Source organism: Camelus ferus, chromosome 5, assembly GCF_009834535.1.
Source record: "Camelus ferus isolate YT-003-E chromosome 5, BCGSAC_Cfer_1.0, whole genome shotgun sequence".
NCBI classification, from domain to species: domain Eukaryota; kingdom Metazoa; phylum Chordata; class Mammalia; order Artiodactyla; family Camelidae; genus Camelus; species Camelus ferus.
In genome coordinates this window covers 35,073,171-35,094,526 of record NC_045700.1, presented here as the reverse complement: position 1 = coordinate 35,094,526, position 21,356 = coordinate 35,073,171, and the positions used below count along the sequence as shown (strand labels likewise).

General features: G+C 37.6%; 1 protein-coding gene across 10 annotated transcripts in view; it reads left to right on the top strand.

The window, feature by feature from the left end:
• The window catches only part of CCDC148 (coiled-coil domain containing 148), a 308,196-nt gene that overhangs the window by 60,424 nt on the left and 226,416 nt on the right, over nucleotides 1-21,356 (top strand). For all 10 annotated transcript variants that reach the window (XR_004319878.1, XR_004319876.1, XR_004319877.1 and 7 more), the window contains exons 6-9: nucleotides 4,652-4,734; nucleotides 7,506-7,657; nucleotides 9,037-9,132; nucleotides 9,213-9,394. Coding sequence is in view for 6 of the 10 variants with exons in the window: in XM_032479509.1 (XP_032335400.1) it covers nucleotides 4,652-4,734; nucleotides 7,506-7,657; nucleotides 9,037-9,132; nucleotides 9,213-9,394 (513 nt within the window). In the remaining 4 variants the exon portion in view is untranslated. The remainder of the gene's footprint in view (nucleotides 1-4,651; nucleotides 4,735-7,505; nucleotides 7,658-9,036; nucleotides 9,133-9,212; nucleotides 9,395-21,356) is intronic.

The window sequence follows — 21,356 nt, the reverse complement described above, 5'->3', positions numbered from 1 at the left end:
AGGATACATGGAAATAGGTAAGTGCTTTCAGCAAACGAATGAACAAATGAACGAAGGGACTCAAGTTGAAGGATTTCTAGATGCAGCTGTATCATGACTAACTTGTTCAACTTGGATTTTTGACTTTTTCTGTTGTTTCCATCAGTCACTTCAAGATGAATTAAGACAGGAATAATGATTCTACACTTGATTTCAACTGTAATCTTTGAGATATAAATTTCTTTTCAAAGGTCGAGACAGAAAGAGAAGGCAGATATGTTTCCTTGAGGCAAATATATTACTTTAATGATGGTGGTATTTATAGAGTACTCTTTTTGAAATGTACATTTGGAAGCTGTATTTTATATAAACTAGACAGTTTTTTGGTCTCATTCCAAATTAAATTTCTAAATACCATTAACCTTACTTTTGGCATTGGTGCTTTTCATATTGATAGGAGTTTCCTGTTCTGGCAAGGGACGCCTACTTGTGATGTAAAAGGCCAATGATTGGAAATGGTTTTACATCATTGTATAACTTAAAGAAAAAATAAAATTTTAGACTTTGTCATTCCTACTGCTGTTATAAAAACAAATCAGGCCCATCTTCTCCCTCAAAATGTCACATTTTACAGAGAGAATGTTGAAAAAATCTTTTTGAAAATTTGTGTAACTTGAAACATGAGAAAAAGGAAAGCCATTAGGAAGTTTTAATTAACTTGCTCACTGATGCAGCTTAAATGTAAAGACACTGGGGGAAGTTTTTTATCTTGCCTGTTGCACACATCTCTTACCATGTGTATAAGCTGTTCTTGGGCTAGATAGAAGAGGCACATACATATCATTATAGAAAGTAGTTCTTTTGGCTGACCTGGAATGGCACAAAGACGATGGAAGTAAGGGACATTCAAGTAGGAAGAACCTTCATGTCTTGAAACCTGTACCGGCTGAAAATTGGGCAAAAAAAGGATTCCAAGATAATTTTCTGTGTTATTCTAGAATGTAGGCTAATTCCAACGTGTGTTCAGTAAAGTAAAAACTATTCATGTTAGGAAAGTTCGAGAAATGGCTAGATTTTTGAAGAATTTAGGGACCACCATAAAATCAGTTTAAGCTCTATCAGTGTCTCTCAACCTTTAAAATCTACATTCCCTTTTAATAAAAGAATAAAAGTAAAATATTCTTATGCATCACCATAAGAGACTTCATTTGAGAATCTCAGGTCCCAGAAGGTAAGGGCCCACAGTGACATCTGACTTTTGCTAGGCAATTTACTATATGCTGGGGAATATGTTACGTACTTTACATGCTTAATTTCATTTAATCCTTACAACAACCCTACAGGGTAGGTTTCATCATTAGCCCCATTTTACACATGAGAATTTTGAGGTTCAGATGATTAAATTTATTTGCATATGGTAAATAAGCTAGTTTATGTGGCGGTGGTATTGAATCACTTGCCTTTACCTCCTGTGCTCTTTGACCTCGGAGCCGAGCAGTTTCTTTTTTTTTTTCCACAGAGTTCCATTCACATTACCTGAGATCTACTTGGTCTAGCCCGCTAGGAAAAAAAAAAAAAAAATTTGTCAAACTTCAATTCTTGGAAATCTATACTAAGAAAACTAGACAATTGACATCAAAATATAAAATTACATTTTTATTTAAATTTATAGAATTTAATATTTAAATTTATAAAATTATATTTACTATTAATATACTTGCACAAACTACACCCCTTGAAGACCTTGATATACTTCCCCAGGAACACTTGCTCCCTTGTTTCAGAATAATTGTTTTCGAGGTTAAGGAGGAAGTTATTTATATTGGCCATGTAGTAAAGAATTACAATTACTATTTTAATAAGAACCTTTGAATAATAAAGTATGAGTTGTCTATTTGTAAGCCTTATGACTTTTACTATAGTTTCTGTTAGAAATATATGTGATCTCTTGCTCACAATTTTAGTTCTAAAGCATTATTTTGAAAGTATCACCTTCACAGAGAGGATATCATGGGGTTTTACCAACAACAATTAAATGTTGTCTGAAAAGTTGTCTTTAAAGATGAATTTGAGACCAGTATTCATACTGTGTGACTCAGGCCACCTGAGAATTCCCTCTAAGTTCATTTCTTAGCCAACAGTTGTGAGATTTCCTTCTCTGCCCTCTGTGGTGCATAGCTTGGGATACACTTTCAAGAGAGATGCGGATCCAAATTCCGGGGAGGGGGTGGGTTGTAGGGAGAAGCAGATCAGATCAAATAGCTGAAGCTGCGTCTGAGTTACCAAGCTGTCTGATCTGCTGAGTTCCTTCCTTGTTGGAAGGATGGTTTGGACTTAAGCCAGCTCCAGTGCCCTAATTTTCTGCAGATCTGGCTGTTAGTTCCACTGAAGAAACTTTAACATCCTCTCTTGTTCTTCCTTTCATGATCCATGGCCCTTTGCGTATTGTTTCTATAAATGGATTCTGACATTCCATTCTCCAGCACCCCATGTTTCACCTGTCTTCCAAAATCGGTAACAAAGTGGTTACCCTAGAGATCACAGGAAGCTCTGGGTAATTTTTGATTTTCTGAGGAGACTGATTCTACTACACCTAGAACTTTGGCAGCATCCTGGAAGGATGAGGACCTGTCCTGGAAATAGACTCCTGAGAGCTCAAAATGGTCCTCACCAGGCTAGTTTACCTTGTAGGTGATTGCATTGCAACTGGGCATATCTAGGAAGTAGATTAATATGTCATCTAGGCAAACGATCACACAAAAACTCAGGAGGGTTTTTGTAGTACTGTCATATTCAGTGGTACCAGAGGACAGGCCAAATAGCATTAGGAGGGACTTAAATTGGCAGATTTGGACTTGGAAATTTGGCTTACCTGTGGCCCTTCTTCAGATGTGGAGCAGCTGTATGTGCTGCAGAGTTCCAACTTGGTGAACACCTGGAACCAAGTCTAGCGTGTCAGTGGTGAACAGGCAGAGTTCTCTTCCCCAAAGTTATCAACTTAATGCTCTTGAGTCCACCGAGTTTTTATCTATATTACCTAAATTATATCCTAAAAAAATCCGGAAATATTCTTCAAGATACTCCATGGAGAATAATGAATTTCATGGTCCTATAAATTAGGAAAATACTTTAAATTTCATCTCCTTGTTGGAGAACCTCAATGCACTTTGGCATAATCAAGTTTCTGAGAAATCTTGCTCTATGGAAACGTGTCTGATTTTGTTTAAGTCACCATTTTCCACTTTTTCCTAGTATCTTATTGACATTTCTGTTTTGTAGAAAACAATTTGGGAAATGTTAGCCTGCATTTACAGGCTAGTCCCAGAGTCTTGTAGTACTTGCTTCTGGATTTTGTTAGGCAATTAGGACAATTAGAGAAATGGGCTGGTCTTGTCTGATGGCTCAGGTTGTTAACCTAGGAAGCCAGGATGGAACTTACTAGAATTATCACCTGCACAGTAGCAGGTTGATCTCCTATATGAACAAAACCACTTCTCCTGTTGGAGGAAATATAAGGGGGCTGAGCTAGATGGTTTGTAAGTGCTATGTTTTTGTTTAGAATAGCCCATTATGAAATAGCTTCTGGATTTACTCGACTATTATGCACCCGTTCTCCATGTAACAGTTTCAAATGTGATCCTAAAAATACTTCTGACAAAAACTATATGCTAGAAAAATTGACAGTGAAGTGTCATCTACTACAGCACCCCTCCTTTATACATAAAAACAAAACCCTGTCCCATGGATGTAAATTGTCCTAGAAGATGATGGCACATATATAAAATAGAATATTCTGCAGCCACTGAAATAAATAATTATGAAAATTATTTAGAACTATCTTAAAATATTATTTACAAAGACCCAATATAAGATGGTAAATATGCCATAATTACAACTATTTAAAATATTCACGCATGTAGACAAGGGCTAGAAACATGCAGAAATGAAAATAATCATTGTGTTAAAGTGTGGTAATTGTTGCTATTTTCTTATTTTATACCATTTTTAACATTGTATTTTAACAATTATAATATCAAAACTCTTTCATGACTTCATTAACTCTGCCATAAATCAGGGATAGACTACAATATTTTTAGATGTCCATTGAGCGTTGGTTATAGTTTTACTCAAAAATGACCTATATTTAAATGATATAGGAAAGGATTATTGAGATTTATCACTTTTTTGGTGTATACAAATATATACTTTTACTCCCATTTTCCTGGTTCAGGACCTCATTGTATCTGAACTTTATAAATAGCCTCCTTATCGGTCCAGGTTTGCCTATCCCCTCCTCTTCATCTTCCATCTTTGTTGGTCACCCCTCCTTCCAGCCCATCCTCTATCCTGCTGCCCTAGAAATCTTTCTGAAATGGTCAGCTTAATTAAAGCCCTCAGTGGCTTCCCAAAGCTATGAGCTCACTCCACCTGATACGATGTGATAATGTACCACACTATTGCCTTGCACAGACTATTACTTTTCCTGGAGTATTCACCCAAGCTTCTGTCTCAGTGTCCTGCATGCACCTAATCCATGTTAGGAATTTAGTATATTATCTGAATTAATGAACAGGTGAAAAAATATTTAATTGAGTGTTTCTACTGCTAGTTATTTTTTAAACCTATATATATGTTTATGATGTAGAAGAACTGATTGAGATGTCTATTTCAGATGTAAAATGGAATGTGAAATAAAATCCTTTCTCAATGAAGAGAACATTGGAAATGAATGTCTTTCTGACCTTTTGAATTTTGGTAAGTTTTTTTTTAATCCTATATTTAAAGGCGAGTTTCATTTTGAAGCTAAAAGTAGGCCACTTGGGACGATGCCAAAATGTCAAAATAGAGAGACTCAGAGCTCACCCTCTCCCACAAATACACCAAGAATTACATCTACAAACCCAATGAATCGCACAGAACACCTACTGAACTCTGGCAGAGTGCCTCTTGCTTTGAAATACAGGAGGATTCTCACAAAATCCGCTAAGAGAAAAAAAGAAAAAATTAAAAATCAGTGTGGGATGGGTCCTGCAGGGAGGGAGCGGCAAAGAAAGAAAGGCACCCTCATGCTGGGATGTCCTCTCCAGCTGGGAGATCAGTGGGGACAGAAGCAGAGCTTCTGAGGCTCAGAGGAGAAAGTGGCAGCCACTTGGCAGACAGAACGGAAACTGGCACAGAAGGTCTCTGCGATCCCCAGCCCTAGACGCGAGCTGTCAGGGACGAGCCAGGGCTGGCTCCTCGAGATCTGTCATGAGCCCAGGGAGAGGGCTGGGGCCCACTGCACAGAGGCAGCCTCAGGGGACTAGAGGGCGGTATGAGCTCTGGCTGGGCATGTGTGTGGAACAAAACTGCCTGGGACCCCCATAAAAAAACCTCCACTGCTGGTGTGCGTGGTGGGGGGAGGGGGTGCAACGCAGCCGCGCCGCAGCCCCGCCACAGCCGCTTTCTCTGTTTGGTACCATCCTTGGTGTGTTCTCGCGAGAAGAGAGGTGCGGGTCAGTCAGAGCTGCGGTGGAGCTAAAAGCTGAATCCATACCCAGCGGCCCTGCAGCTTCACAGGCTGGACTGAGAGGGTGAATTTACTCTCTCTGGCCCTTTGTGGACCTGTGCCCCTGGGAGGAACAGGCAGTGAGCGGAGTTCTGGCGCACAGCCGGGGTGAGTAAAGGTTGTTACAGCAGGCCAGTGTACCTTGCCTTACGTAGAGGCGGGGCTGGGGTCTGCGCCGACACTGTGGCACATCACGGACTCAGGTGTGTGACTGCACGCTCGCCACAGCTGGCCCTAGCACCCAACATTGGCAGGTATGTGCTGGTGGTTCCTGGGGCCCAGAACCTGGGGGACACCAGAGCGGGTGGCCAACATTCCCACAGCTCAGGCGGGGACAGCAGCAGTGTCAGCAGAGTACTGTGTAAGCCCACATAACAAGTGACAGACAATACCACAGAGGGCACCTCCCAGTGGACATCTCCTGCAGAGGTATGCTTAGCGATTCTTCTCAGCTAAAGCTCTCCAACCCTGCCTACCACACACCAAAGCTCAGAAGTGGGTCTAGAAGCCTCTATTCCAGCAACGGGGGAGCAGACCTGGCCCCTGTCAAGGCTGTGACAACCACAGAACAAAAAAGGAGGTCCCACTCCACAACAACAATTAGGGCAGGCTCTGATCACCACACCAACCACACCCTCAGTCAAAGGGATAACAGCCAAGACACAGGGCCAAAGTTAAAGATAAAGAAATGATTCTAAAGACAGTAAGAGAAAAACAAAGAGTTAGTTACAAGGGACCCCCTAGCTGATTTCTCTACACAAACACTGCTAGCCAGAAGGAAGTGGCAAGATATTTTCAGTCCTGAATTAGAAAAAGCTTTAGCCTATGGTACTCTTATCTGGCAAGACTATCCTTTAGAGTAGGAGAGGTAAAGAATTTCACAGACAACCAAGAACTAAAAGAATCAAGCAATACTAAACCTATCCTAAAAGAAATATTGAAAGATCTACTCTAAATAGAAAAGAAGCAGGAAACTATTAACACAAGAAAACCATAACTGGAAATGCGATAACTACAATGAGTTGCAAGAGAATAAACATGAAGATGTTTTAAAAAAAAAAAAAGGACATCAAAATCATAAAAGGTAGGAGATGGGAGCAAGAAAATACAGATCTTTTGGTCTCTCTCTTCTTTTTTTTCTTTTTCCTTCATTCTTTTTAGGATGTGTTTGAGCCTACATGACTACCAGTCTAAAGCAAACAGATATAGTAAGGGGTTGATACACCTGAAAAATAGGGTAACCACAAATCAAAAACATGCAATAAAGTCACAAAAATCAAAAGAAGCCAAGCTAATACAAAGGAAAATGATCAAACCAGAAAAATACCATAGATATCACTTATATGGAATCAAAAAAAAAAAAAAAAGACAAATGAACTTGTTTACAAAACAGAAACAGACTCACAGACAAAGAAAACAAACTTAAGGTTATCAGGGGAGTAAAGGGGGTGGGCAGGGATAAATTGGGAGTTCAAGATTTGTAGATACTAACTACTGTATATAAAATAGGTAAATAACAAGTTCATACTGTATAGCACAGGGAACTATATTCAATATCTTGTGGTAACTTATTGTGGAAAAGAGTATGAAAATGAATAAATGTATGTTCATGTATGACTGAAGCATTATGCAGTACATCAGAAATTGAAACAAATTGTAAACTGACTATTCTTCAGTAAAAATATATATTAAGAGAAAAAAAAAAGTGGGCCACTCATTTCATGGTGGTTTGTGTGTGTGTGTGTTAATGAAGTTTATTCGTCTTTAGAGGAGTCCTGGGGATTGAACCCAGGTCCTTGTGTATGCTAAGCATGCACTCTACCATTTGACCTATACCCTCCCACTTCATGTTTTTTTAATATTAACTGCTGTTTGTCTTTTTTTCTAAAGGAATCCCAAAATAAATCTGCATCCCGATGACCTGTTCTTGAAGAAGCTTAATAATGTGTTGCTTTGATTTAATTTTGTTTCACCATAGAACGAGAGTTAGCAGAACAATGGTGCATATATCTTGAAAATGTGATACATCCTATTCAGCAATTGAGAGAAGATCTAAAATACAGACTGCATCCCATTTCACAGTGTTCACACTCACAGAGTGAGTTTAACTCTGTGAAAGTACTAGAAGAGGTCAGTGTATTACCTTTACTTTGTATTTTGGGGGATAGTGGAGATAATTAGGTATTTATTTATTTATCTGGAGGTACTGGGGGTTGAACCCAGGACCTTGTGCATGCTAAGCATGCACTCTACCACTTAGCTATATCCTCACCCCCTTACCTTTACTTTTAATAATGTAATATTTTATTTTTATCCCCATTGGAACAATTTGAGATAAGAAACACATATGTCTGTTGTGCTCTAGACTGGAATTTGAAACAACAGTGTAAAATAATTATAAATCAATAAAAAATGTTAAAAAAAAAAAAAGAAAAAAAGAAACACATATGTCTGGTGTATTGAAATAGAAGATACAGCAAATTCTGTCTACTTGGTATCTGAAACATATCCCTGAATCTGCAAGCATGCTCACTTCTCACCTGGAATGTTACAGTGACCTTATAACTTGTCTCTCTGCTTTCATTCTTGCCCCTCCATCCACCAGTGTATTTTGAGATCCAGCCTTAGGGGAGGGGGATCAGGTCATTTCCCTGGTAAATCTCTGGGCTCCTGCTCACCCACAATTCCTCCCTGTACATCCAGCCCCCTCTCTACCTCTTCAGTCTCATCCCCTAACTGACACTCTCCTTTTCCTACTCAACCTTGTCTCACTGCTGCTGGCCTTCTTCCAGTTCCTCATATAAACCCGACTCCTTCCTGTCTCAAGGCTTTTGCACTGGCTGTCCCACTGATGGCTCTTTTTATCATTCAGGTCTTAGCTTAAATGTCCTCTTTTCTGAGAGGCCTGTCCTGATCAGCCACATGAGAGAAGCCACAGTCACTCGCCATTACCTCCCCCAGTTTTTACATCACTTACCTCCTCTGGATACTTTCTTACTTTTAAAATTAGTTTATTGACTACCTCCCTCAACTAGAGCATAAGCTTCGTTATCATAGTTTCACTAGGTGTAGAGTTTTAGGTGATTTTTCTTACTCTATTTTTTCAGTTATTCTGTAGTGTTGTCATATTGCTTTCACGAATAATTAAAAATCCTTGCACAGCTGGGGATTAGAGGCAAGGATGCAAAGAAAGGAGGGGGTGATTGAAGTACAGGACAATCTGATAAGCTCTCTGTCTGATCACAGACAAAATCCAAATGTGGGTGCAGAGTGGCTATGACTGAGCCCATTCTTGGGTTATGTGTCTGGAAGCCCCTTTAAGGCTCCTTTGATGATAACTGCCTGGTTAAGGCATCTCTTGAACCCTCTTTCATAGGTCCTCAAAGGGGCTTTCCCTTATCTAATTTGTCATCACTTACTGGCTTTTGTGAAAAATTCCTGTGACATTAAATATAAATATTGGCTAAATCAGAATAATTTGCATACTACTTGTTCTAAATGTCCTCTAGGTTGACTCTGTGAAGAAACAATTAAAAGCTGTCTTTGAAAGACTCAGTCTAGAGCAACAGAAAATAGAAAATAATCTTTCAGAATGGAGTGTGCAAGTAAGTGTGATACAGATAGTAATTTATCAGTTTGTCATTTACAGTAAATAGAACAATCATATATATATATTTTTTTTCAGATACTAGATCATTCTTCAGAAGAAGGAATTAACCTACTTAGTGAACTGCCCATGGAATTTGAAACTTTGGAGTGTCCATACTCAGATTTGAAATCTTCAATCCTTAATGAGTTCTGTAGCTTCACAGAGAAATATCAAAAGAAACTTCAAGATTTTGATCTGCAGTTAGAAGACGTATACAGGTAAGATAAAGCTACTAGAATTATATAGATTTTTGCCACCACATTTTAATTTTTGTTAGGGGTCACTATAATTCTGACTTACCGTTTTTATAGGTACTATGTCATTGGAATACAATCTATCAATAAATGTTTAGATTGACTATTTATTGAATGGAGAGGGGTTTTTTTTCCTCCGAAGTAGTTACCCTGAAATAATGTTTTTAAAGGTTTTTATAAGGTTGAAACTTGATAAAAATACTCCTTATTTATCTCTTTACTGCACAAGTAAGAAATAGTTTTCAAACATGAATTTTTGATAACTATGAATTTTCACTTCAAGGATTGATGCTCCTCTCCAGTGGGAATTCACAAATCAGTGCTAATAATTGATTACAATGGAAATTGTACCCATGGAATTATGTTACTTATAATCTACTGTGATTTTGTCCTATACTGAACACAAAGTATGTTGTATAAATTCTTTCTAGAACGTGCACTTTTAAAAAATTGAAGTCTAGTTGATTTACAATATCGCATTAGTTTCAGTTGTACAGCAACGCAACAAAGTGATTCAGTTGTATATTATATATATATATGTATATATGTATTTCAGATTATATTTTGTTACAGGGTATTATAAGATATTGAATATCATTGTTCCCTGTGCTATATAGTAAATCCTTATTGTTTATTTTATGTACAGCAGTTTGTATCTGTTAATCTCACACTCCTAATTTATCCCTCCCCCTTTCTCTTTCCCCTTTTGTAACCATAAGTTTGTTTTCTATGTGTGTGAGTCTGTCTCTTTTTCATGTATAGATTCATTTGTATTAGCTTTTAGATTCCACTTATCAGTGATACTATGTAATATTTGCCTTTTTCTCCCTGAGTTACTTCACTTAGTATGATATTCTCTGAGTCCATCCATGTTGCTGCAAATAGCAGTAAGAAAATGTACTTTTGATTGAATCCTGAGAATAACAGTCTTCTTCTGAATGAGAACTATAGTGTTAAGTGATTTAGAATTTAGTTTTGGCAGGGTCATATTCTCTAGTGTAAATTCTATATTAAAATTTATTTAATGAACAAACCCAAAGATGCCACCCTGGGTCAGATCAACTGGCTACTTCATGTAGTCTTCTATATATGAAGTTTCTGGGGAACATTTTCTAGGAAAACATGCCTTTTACTCTATTATATTGACTTTAAGGTTTTTCCTAAAGAATGTATATTTAAAAGACAGGAAAACTATTGAAGGGACACATTTATAGTAAATTAGAAGTTAAAGGCTCTTCCTTTGAAGTCAGAGAAGATAAATGTGATGAGTATTAGTATGTCTTATATTTCTTAATGAATTGCTTGTGAATGAAGCTCCTCTATGTGAAATTACTAGTGTTAAGAAATGAATAACAAGGAAAATCTTAAATCCTACCAAGTGTAATTCTTTTCTTTGGTAGCTTCTTGAGCTGAACTCTTCAGTGACAGCTTCTACTTGTCTCAGCACACTTGGAAAGGCAATCTCGGGTAAAGTCTGCGACTTTCCTGACCTAAGCTGCTTTCTTACTGCTCTGTGGGAATGGTCATGTGTTCCTCCTGGGCAGACACGTTTTTGGTCTCCTAAGAGCCTCCTCCTTCTCTGCCTCTCTGTCTTCCTTTCTTTCTATCTTATAATAAAGTGGAGAAAAACATTAATATATCATTTATAGTTGATTGTTGAATTAATTACACTTTAATTGAAACTCAGTCACAGTGAAATATTAACCATGCACTTAGTTTGTTTCTAACTGTAAAATAAACATCCTCTCTCCCTCCCCATCCCAACCTTGTTAAAGAAATTTTAAAATTCTTCAAGCAAGAAAGAGAGGGTTTTTGTTTGTTTTGTTTTGTTTTGTTTTTTTAGTAATTAGACTGATTGTGGCTGTGAGGAAAATAAATCTGACTGTCCTATTAAAGCAAGTTGGCTGCCCCGTGACCTCTCCTCCCAGATGGTATCTTGTTCTCTAGGAAAGCTAGCTGAGACTGTGGTGTTTCTAGGCTAACAGCTCCTTAACGTGGAGGAGTTTGCCTTAGCAGCCTGTGGTGGCTCCCTTCCAGTCGGATCTATTCTTTAGAGCCAGTTATCTTGTCTTTATTTTAATCTAAACTCTGTTTCTGCTCCTCCTTTGTGCAACCCTGTGCCACTCAGAAGAAGTTGAGAGTCATAGCTCCATTGCCATTACTGAAGATTAAATAGTGAATAAGAGGAATACACATCACATACTAAGATTTCTGCAGAGAGAAGAAATACTGAAGAAAAAAATAGCTTAGAAAGCCTTGATGGAGGAAGTAAAATTCACTACGGAGTTTGAGGAATGGGTAGGATTAGATAAGGCAGGAAGGTGGTAATGAGGACATTCTAAGAAGGGATATTAAATGACTAGGCTGTAAACCCCTTGAAGTCAAAGTAATTTATTAGCATTATTTGTATCCTTAGCACCTAGCACATCCTGGCACATAGCAGCTTCTAAATAAATGATTGTGCAAATTGAGTTGAATTAAAGGTGAAAACAATGAAGGTGAGAGTGGTGAGGCTTGTTATGGGAGAGGTAGGAGTCTACTTCGGAGAAATATAGTTTCATAAATTCTAGTTTAATAGTCTGCTGGCCATGTATAATTATCCAGAATAAATTTTATGTAGTTAATGATATGTTTCACTTGATGAATATTTATTGGGTAATCCTTAATATACAGTGGTCTCTGCTAAGCTCCTTGGTAGAGGGTTCAACAGACAGGCTAGACTAGAATATGACCTTGCCTTTGAGAAAGCTTCAAATATTGCGGGGAAGCAACATATACGTGTGTACCCTGACCAAATGAGAATTACATGCAAACTAACCGCTGAACGAGACTATTTTATAAACATGCTGGCAGGGAATGATGAAGCATCGATAAAATTGAATGAGATTTCAGAAGCAGTTTTATTGAAGAGGAAGAGAGTAAATGGGCTATTTTGAATAAATACACTGCTATTAAATAATATAACAATGCATAAATAGAATAGTAAATACACTGTTCCAATGAGCACAATGAATTGTATGTTCAATTGTAATATTAATTGGACTCTCGTTTGCCAATGTCTGCCTTTATTTTGATTTCTGTTTTTGATTCTAGTTATTTGGCCTTGTGAGAATTCACATAGGTTATGTACCTGTATGTGCACCCCTGCACAAGTGAGCAGGTGCCCACTGCTAAACCATAAGAAGGGTGAACAATCTGGGACATTTTAATTTTATTTTTTCAATTGTTTTAATGGAGGTACTGAGGATTGAACCCAGGACCTCGTGCATGCTAAGCATGCACTCTACCATTGAGCTATTACCCTCCCCCTGACATTTTTAAATTATAAGAAATTTTCACTGGGCTAAAGGCAGTGGACACCATAGTTAATCCCAGTATTATTTTAATTCCCCCTATTTTGTAGCAGCTTGCCAGTTTAGGTTGGAATGACTGCATCCCCAGATCCAAAGTTACGCCTGGTTGGGAGCATTCACCAGTCAGCAACCTCATTCCCCCAGGCTACAGCAACTAGCTTAGGGTGGTCCAGATCAGAGTAAAGCTCAGAACTTTTGTCAGATCCTTGTGAGGGGTAGTGCCTTTTCTCCCCTGTGGATCTATCAAGAACGTCCATAGCTGTGCGAATGGGCCGCTGGCAGCTAACTTGTGAATGAAGGAAACAGTGCACAAGGAAAGGACGGAGCCCAGATAATCATGGGGAAACTGAGCTGGGAACCCTGTTTGACTGCATGGGAAGCCAACCTCACTGCTAGATTTTCAAGGGCAATTAGTCCATATTAATGCCTTAAACCAGTGTGAGTATAAAATTCCTAATTTTATACAGTAGTTGATTTGATTTCAAAATATCCATGACTCACGAAATTAATCTGTCAATCTAATACAGTCACAATTGAAGAATTATTAAACATTATTCCAAAAATCCATTAGGGTGATTAAGCTTGTAAAGTCACCCAAAGTTTCAAAATGAAGAATAATTGGGGTTAGGGGAGTGGTGAAACTTACACAGCCAAATATAAGCATATATTTTAATATTAAAATACGTTAGAAAGTTTTATATATCTCTGTAATATGTAGCAGATCAGTGGAATAAAATAGAAATACAGAAAACAGAAAATATCTGTAAGAATTTAATTTATTATAAAGGTAAAAATTTTTAACTGAGGGGAAGATTGGATTATTTATATGATAGCATTAAAAACAGGCAATTAGAAAATAAGGTCAGATCTCTTTCTTATTCCATGTGACTCAGTAAACCCCAGGCACATTAAAATGTGAAGAAGAAAAAAATCATGAAAGAATTAGACTAAAAATAAAAACAAGTATTAAGTAATCTTGAAGATGGCTTTTTAAAACATGTTACCTGCAGTGAAAATCATAAAGAAAAAATTTAAATAAATTCAGTGACATAAACATTTAAAAAAATCTAACAGGGTATTTTTCTCAGGTGAGTTTTAAATCTTTAAAGAATCAATATGGACTTCCAGTCTTTGGTTCAGCATATAAGGAGCTTAGAATTTGTCACTTTGCTCTAACAAGGAGTAGAAAGTTGAACAAACTGGAAAATCAACAACTGTCCTTAACTACATCAGAGAGGTAATGTCACAGGGCAAACCACTGCCCCCAAAATTGGAGATGTAGGTGATACAGAGAATCACAAATTGCCTGAGAAGAAACCCATCAGCAGAAACCTTCACAGGAACCAAGGTTGGGGTAGGGAAACCTAAACAGTAACTGACAAATTGCTGGAAGCTGTGTGCTGACAACTCTGAAAGTTAAAAACTCTAGGGGGCCTGAGTCATGTGGGTCCCATGACTTTTGTTTTACCTCAAGGAGTTCTACCAGGTTCTCACAGTGAATATCTGAGAAAAATCCTCTCTTGCCTCTGGCCAGGGAAGGGGAAAGTGAACTATTTTGAAATACTCCAGAGCATTATGTTCTCAACAAAGGCTGCCCTCAGGGAAACTATTTTATCAGAGCTTAAACTGCTAGCTTTATCAGACCCTAACCTATCTGGGGGCAGGAAAATCCCCAAGTCCAACAGCTCTAGCTTTCCATGTGAGAGAAGGGAACTACCCTCCTCCAGCCCTCTCCAGCCATCCTGTCCCACCAAAGAGAGGGAAAATCCTGAGGATTGGTGAAGTTCACAGTCCAGGGACACAGGCTCCCTAAAAGCCTGAGATCTAATCATAGGACTATAGAAGGCTTCTCCTCTCCCCACATCTTACCACTGTATTACTAAAGGCCTATTTACCATAGTTCCTTTTACCCAGTACATCATGTGTGCCTTTAAACGACTACAGAAAATTACAAAGCATACTGAAAGGCAAAAAGTACTATTTGATGAGACTGAGCAAGCATCAAAACCAGTGTCAGATATGGCAGGAATGTTGGAATTATCAGACCAGGAATTTTTAAAAAACTATGATTATTAATATGCTAAGGGATTTGTAGGAAAAATTAGACATGCAAGGACAAAGGAATAATGTAAGCAGAGAGATGCAAATTCTAAGAAATAATCAAAGAAATGCTGGTGATCAAACACACTATGGCAGAAATGAAGAATACCTTATTTCGCATTGGACTCATTAGTTTACGGAACATGGCTGAGGAAAGAATCTCTCAGCCTGTGCATACGGCAATGGAATTTTCCAAAACTGAAAAGCAAGGAGAAAAAAGACTGAAAAAAAATGTCCAAGAACTGTGAGACAGCTACTAAAGGTATAAGATATATGTGTAGTGGGAATACAAGAAGGAGAAGAAAGAAAGAGAACAGAAGAAATACTTTAAGTATCAGAGACTGAGAATTTCCCCAAATTACTATCAGCACCAAACCACAAATCCAGGAAGTTCAGAGAACAGGAAGCAAGACAAACACCAAACAAAAATAAAAACAAAAACAAAACCCTACATCTAAGCAAATCATATTCAGTTTTCAGCAACTGTACTCCTTGATAATTACCCAAAGTAACTGAAAACTTTTGTCCACACAAAAACCTGCACGTGGATTTTATAGCAGCTTTATCAATTATTGCCAAAACTTGGAAGCAACCAAGATGCCCTTCAGCGGGTAAATGGATAAAACAAACCATGGTACATTCAGACAATGGAATATTACTCAACACCAAAAAGAAATGAGCTATTAAGTGATGAAAAGACATGGAGAAAACTTAAATGCATATTACTAAGCAAAAGAATCTGAAAAGGCTACATTCTGTATGATTCCAACTCTATGACATTCCAGAAAAGGCAAAACTATGGAGACAGCGAGAAAATTAGTTGTTGCCACAAGTTAGGGAGAGGGAGGTATGGATAGGCAGAGCACAGAAGGTTTTTAGAGCAGAGAAACCATCTGTAAAATATTACAGTGGTGGATACATACTATACTTTTATCAAAACCTATAGGATGTACAAAGCCAGGAATAAATCACAATGGAAACTATAGACTTTGCATGATAATCACATGTCGATTTAGGTTTATTGATTGCAACAAATACACCACTCTGGTCCAGGATGTTGACAGTGGAGAAATTTTACATGTGTGGGGACAGGGGGTGTATGGGAACTCTGTACTTTCTGTTCAAATCTGTTGTATATCTAAAACTACTCTAAACAATAAAGTTGGTTAATTTTAAAAATAAATAAAGAAGAATAAATAATTCCATTGCTATTTAACTGTTCCAGAGCATAGAAGAAGAAAAACTTCTAAGTTATGTTTATGAAGCAGACATAACATTGGTAGAAAACTTGATAACTATTGCACAGAAAATTATTGCCCAGTGTCATTTATATCTATTGACACAAAAATATGAAATAAAATATTATAGTGAATCTTCAGTGTTGATATTCATATACATTGAAATAATGAATCTAAGGAGATCCAATGCAGCTTATGTTTATGGACACTAAAATGCCACTAAAGGTTTTAGCATCTATTCTTAATGTAAAAATGTTAAAATTAATAGATGAATACTTTTTACCATTATAAAATATGTAAACCTTTCAAAATTTAATGGGGAAACAATAGAAGGAAACACCTTTGGAAGTGATGAGTATCTGCAATTACCTCCATTAATTAATGTTATCCTGTAAATACTAGGCAACAAAATGAGATGAGAAATATATTAGAGTTATAAGACGTATAAGGAAAGGGGAGGGAAATAGCTCAGTGGTAGAGCGTATTAGCATGCACAAGGTCCAGGGTTCAATCCCCAGTACCGCCATTAAAGAATAAACAAACAAACAAACCATATATTAAAAAAACATAGAACAAAGTAGGTAAAATTATCTTATTTTTGGATAATGGGATTTTATTTGGAAAATCCAAGGCATTCACCAGAAAAATCTATACAAGTAATAAGATAATTTAGTAAGATGGCTGGATATAAAATTATAAATACAACCAAACATGTTTTTATATATGCAAACAATGGCTATCTAGAAGATATAACCAATGAGGAAACATAGTTTGCAACAGCAACAATAAATATAGAATATCTCAGAGCTCATTTAGCAAGAAATGTGAAAGATCTATACTGTAGGAAGAAAACTTTAAAACATTACTTGAGAACATAAAACTTGAACCAGCCGTATCTTGATTTTAGAATAGAAGTTTCAACAATTCTAGATATTTACCTCTAGTCTATAAATTTAATCTGATTCCAATAAAATTATTTACAAGATTAAAAAAATACTAATCTGAATTTTAGTTTTACATGGGAAAAAAAATAAGCAAAAATAGCCCAGAAAGCCTGGAGGTGGAGAAACCAATCATGAAGGAGGACTCTTGCTATCTTATATTAAATATTTTGTAAATGATATCATGTTGTCATAAGAGATTAGTCAATGGATGTGATTTAGGTTCTAACAATCAAGAATGTTTGCATAATATGATTTGGATTTGGAATTAAGGGAGATAGAGACAGGGAGTGGGGCGCTCATTAAGCTCCTGTGGATCTTGGTCTGCAGTTGCAGCTTCCTGAGGTGGTAGGTGGGGCTTTTCCTAAGCACAACAGAGGCACTGTGATTTTCTGGGTGTTGGAAATTGCTCCTCCAGCCCTTCCAATTATAATGTAAATCAGTTACTATCTAGCCACCATACATTCTTTATGCTGAAAGAATTTAAGGGGTGTCTGCCATGTGCAACTAAACCTAACAGATGTACAGGTGTAAGAAGACAGGTGTTTCATATTCTGCTGAAAGGGAGTCTAAATTAATGTTAACTTTTCTGCAGAGAGAAGTTTGGTAGGATTTATCAAATCTCAAAGCACATATACACCTTGTCCCAATAGTTTCCATATCTTAATAAGGTATACAAATACCGTTAACCTTTGAACAATACGAGTTTGAACTGAGAGGGTCCACTTACACATTTTTTTTTCCAATAGTAAATGCTATAGTAACTATGATCCATGGTTGGTTGAATCTGCAGACACAGAACCTCAGATACAGAAGAGCCAAGTACTAGAAGGACCAACTATAAGTTATAATCAGATTTTTGATTGCAGGGAAATTTCAGTGCCCCCAACCCTCCCCTCCTCACACCACCCTGCCATATTGTTAAAGGATCAACTATATACTTGAATATATAGTAATTTATTTTTAGTTACTCATTGTAGTAGCTAAAGATTGATGAAAGAATCTCAATATCAATAGGGACTAGTTTTATACATTATTGTGCAACCATACAATGTATTATTTTCCAGATTTTAAAAAAATGTAAATACTTAACATTCATTGACACAGAACACTCTCCAAGGGTAGGGGTTAGGGTGTGATATAAGGTTAAGCAAATCTTGTACACAGTGAACAGTAAACATTGTGTAAAAGAGGAAAACTTAAATGTGTACTTGCTCATACACATACACACATGCATATATATGCTTAATTATATCTCAGAAATATGCAAAAATTGATAACATTTGTTGCCTTTGGGGAGGGAAGCTAGATGCCTGGGGGGGGTGAGTGTGAGGGAGAATTTTTATCATAACCCCCCTTTTATTATAGCTTTTGAATTTTAAAACCTGCAAATATATAACCTAGTCTAAAAACAAAGAATGTTTCTAAGGAAAAAAATAATAATAAGGTTAAAAATTAAATGACAAATGGGAAGTATTGGCAAATACCAGGCACAGAAAATTAAAATCTCTAATATATAAAGACACTGCAAATTAATAGATTGGTGAACAGCAAGAAGAGAAAAGTGACCAAAAGAGGTGAAGAAGTGATTTGTCATTTATATTTTCAACAAATATTTTTTGAGCAATTACTGGCATAAAATAGACGAAACTCCCTGTACTCATGAAGCAACTTGGAGACACACAACAAACTATAAACACAATATGTAAGTAAATTACACAGAATAGTGTATTAGAAGGTGATAAGTGCTATGAAGAAAATAGAGATTAGAGTGGAAGGGAAGTTGCTGGGGTTGTGGGGGTGTGGGCAGATGGCAATTTTGAAGAGAATTTTGGGTGTAGTCCTGGTTGAGAGAGTGACATTGTTATCAGGAAAGGGAAATAAGAATAACCTGGGTTCCTAGTCACCTAAAAAAAAGAATTTTTGACAAGAGACAGAAAGCATGTTATAAGGAAGATTTTTATTAGTGAAGTAAAAAAGATAGTGGAAGTACGCTCTGAGAATTGGGAGCAGGCCAATCCAAGAGAGGAAAAATGGTGCTGCTCTTTTGTTTTTCCTGTTTTTATATCCTGGTTTTGTGATTGATTGATTGACCACTCAGGTTCCCTGCGCTCTGGCACGCCCATCCCCTTTTGGGCAGGTTCATTGGGTCAAGTTATACCACGGCCCTCTCCCATGCTCAGCTGCAGCGCTTTGATTTTAACTGGCTTCTTTTACTGGCCTTATTTAGAGAAAGTAAAAATTTCTGGGGTCCCTTTTCCTGAATGCAGACACTCTGCCATTTTCTGGGTTGTTCCTTTCCCCTTCCCCTACCCCTGCCCAGTGCTCATTTCTATCTAAACTGCCTAACAACATTGAAGGAAAGTCATGAAGCGGGTGAGAGGACTAACCGTGCAGAAATTTGAGATCTAAGTGTGCTAGCCAGTGTTTACTGCATGGGCATATTTCTGGCAAGTGGCTGGCATGGCAGGAACAGAGTGATAGATGGGGAGAGGAGTCGAAGTCGTGGTCAAAGAAGTGAGGGTGAGGGTGGGTCATTTAGAGCCTGGTAGCCATTTTTAAAACTTCTGATTTAATTCCAAGTGAAACAGGAAACTACTGGAAGCAGAAGTGTGAGAGAAGTGTGCAGAGTAAGAAGACCTAACGTACATTTTAGCAGGATCACTTAAGCAGTTGTTGTGCTTAAGATGGAGGAAAGGCGGGGCAAGAAAAGATTGAGCCCTTAGGAAGTTATTGGAATAATCCAGGTGGAAGATAATGGTGGCCTGGATCAGGAGGTGGAGGTGTGTGAACTAGTCAGCTTTTGGACACATTTTAAAGGGAGAACCAATAGCATCTGCTGACAGATTTCATATGATGTGTGAAAAAAAGAGCAAGAAAAGAAGAGTCCAAAGTTTTGAGGCTGAGCAACTGGAAGGATGAAGTTACCATCAACTGAGATGGGGAAGATTGTAAGCAAAGCAAGTCTGGCTGTGGGGAAAATCAGGTGTTTGGGTTTAGACCGGTTGAGTTTGATACTATAAGACGTCCAAGTAGAGATTTTGTGAAGACAGTCAGTTCTTGAGTTTGGAGTTTGGGAGAGAGATCTGAGTTGCAGATACATGTTTGTGAGTCATCAGCACGAAACTGGATGTGATCACCAAAATAGTGTGCGAAGGGACAAAGGAGAAGGTACAGACTGATTCCTTGGATCTGCTGGCCTTACAGTGTCAGCAAGAAGAGGGGTAATAACAAAGAACACTGAGAAAAGTTCTGTGAGATATGACAAGGAAACCAAGAGAGTGCTATCCTGGAAGGCAAGGGAAGAGGGAGTGGTCAGCACTGCGAGCTGAGGAGGGGCGATTCACTGAATAGATGCTGCTAAGTCAAATAAAATAGGACGGATAGTTGACTGCTGTCTCTACATGGAGGTCATCGGTGACCATTTTCATGGAAGTAGTAAGAGCAAATGCCTGGCTGGGTTGGATTTGTGTGGATGGGAGGAAAGCGTTGAAGGCAAGTGAGCATAGATAACTATTTTGAGAAGTTCTTTTGCAAAGGTTAGCAAGGAAGTAGGGCCAGACTTTTGTATTGTTGCTTTGTCTTTTGTTTTGCCTAAAATGGGACAAACATTATTAAGTTTGAGGCTGATGAGAATGATCCAGTCAGTAATGGGATTTAGCACACAAGTAGAGGAATAAGCACAGATGGTTCATCTACTGCAGTCACAGGTGGGGATGCAGAGTGCATGGTGCCAATGCGGGAGGCGAGCTGATGTCATGGTGGCCGTCTGTGGAACTCTGGGTGGTAATTCTGAATACAAATGACAGAGATTTATGAAAACCTTGCTATTCATCAAAGCAATGAAAAATTTAAAGATACTTACATTTTTACCTATAAAATGATAAAAACACAAAAGAAATTTATCAAAGTGGGAGAAATGGGCGTTTTTATACATAATTAGCATATAAACTCCTTTGGAAGGCACTCTGGCAATATGTCATGAAATATCTTTGTAAATGTAAATAATCTTTGTCACTTTAGAAATAATCTTAAAGGAAATAATCATAGAAATGACATAAATAGTTGGCTTCAAAGGTTCTCAATATTGTTTTTCTTTCTTTAGTGATAGCAACATCTTCAAAATGAGTAAACAGCCAACAGGTAGAGGATTCGTCTGATCAATTATGATATATCCACACAGTGGAATACCACACTGTCATTAATAATTAATGAACTTTTAATGACACAGGTAGTTGCAATCAGTTGCTATGCAAATAAAAATCAGGCCACAAAATAGTTTGCATAACATGGA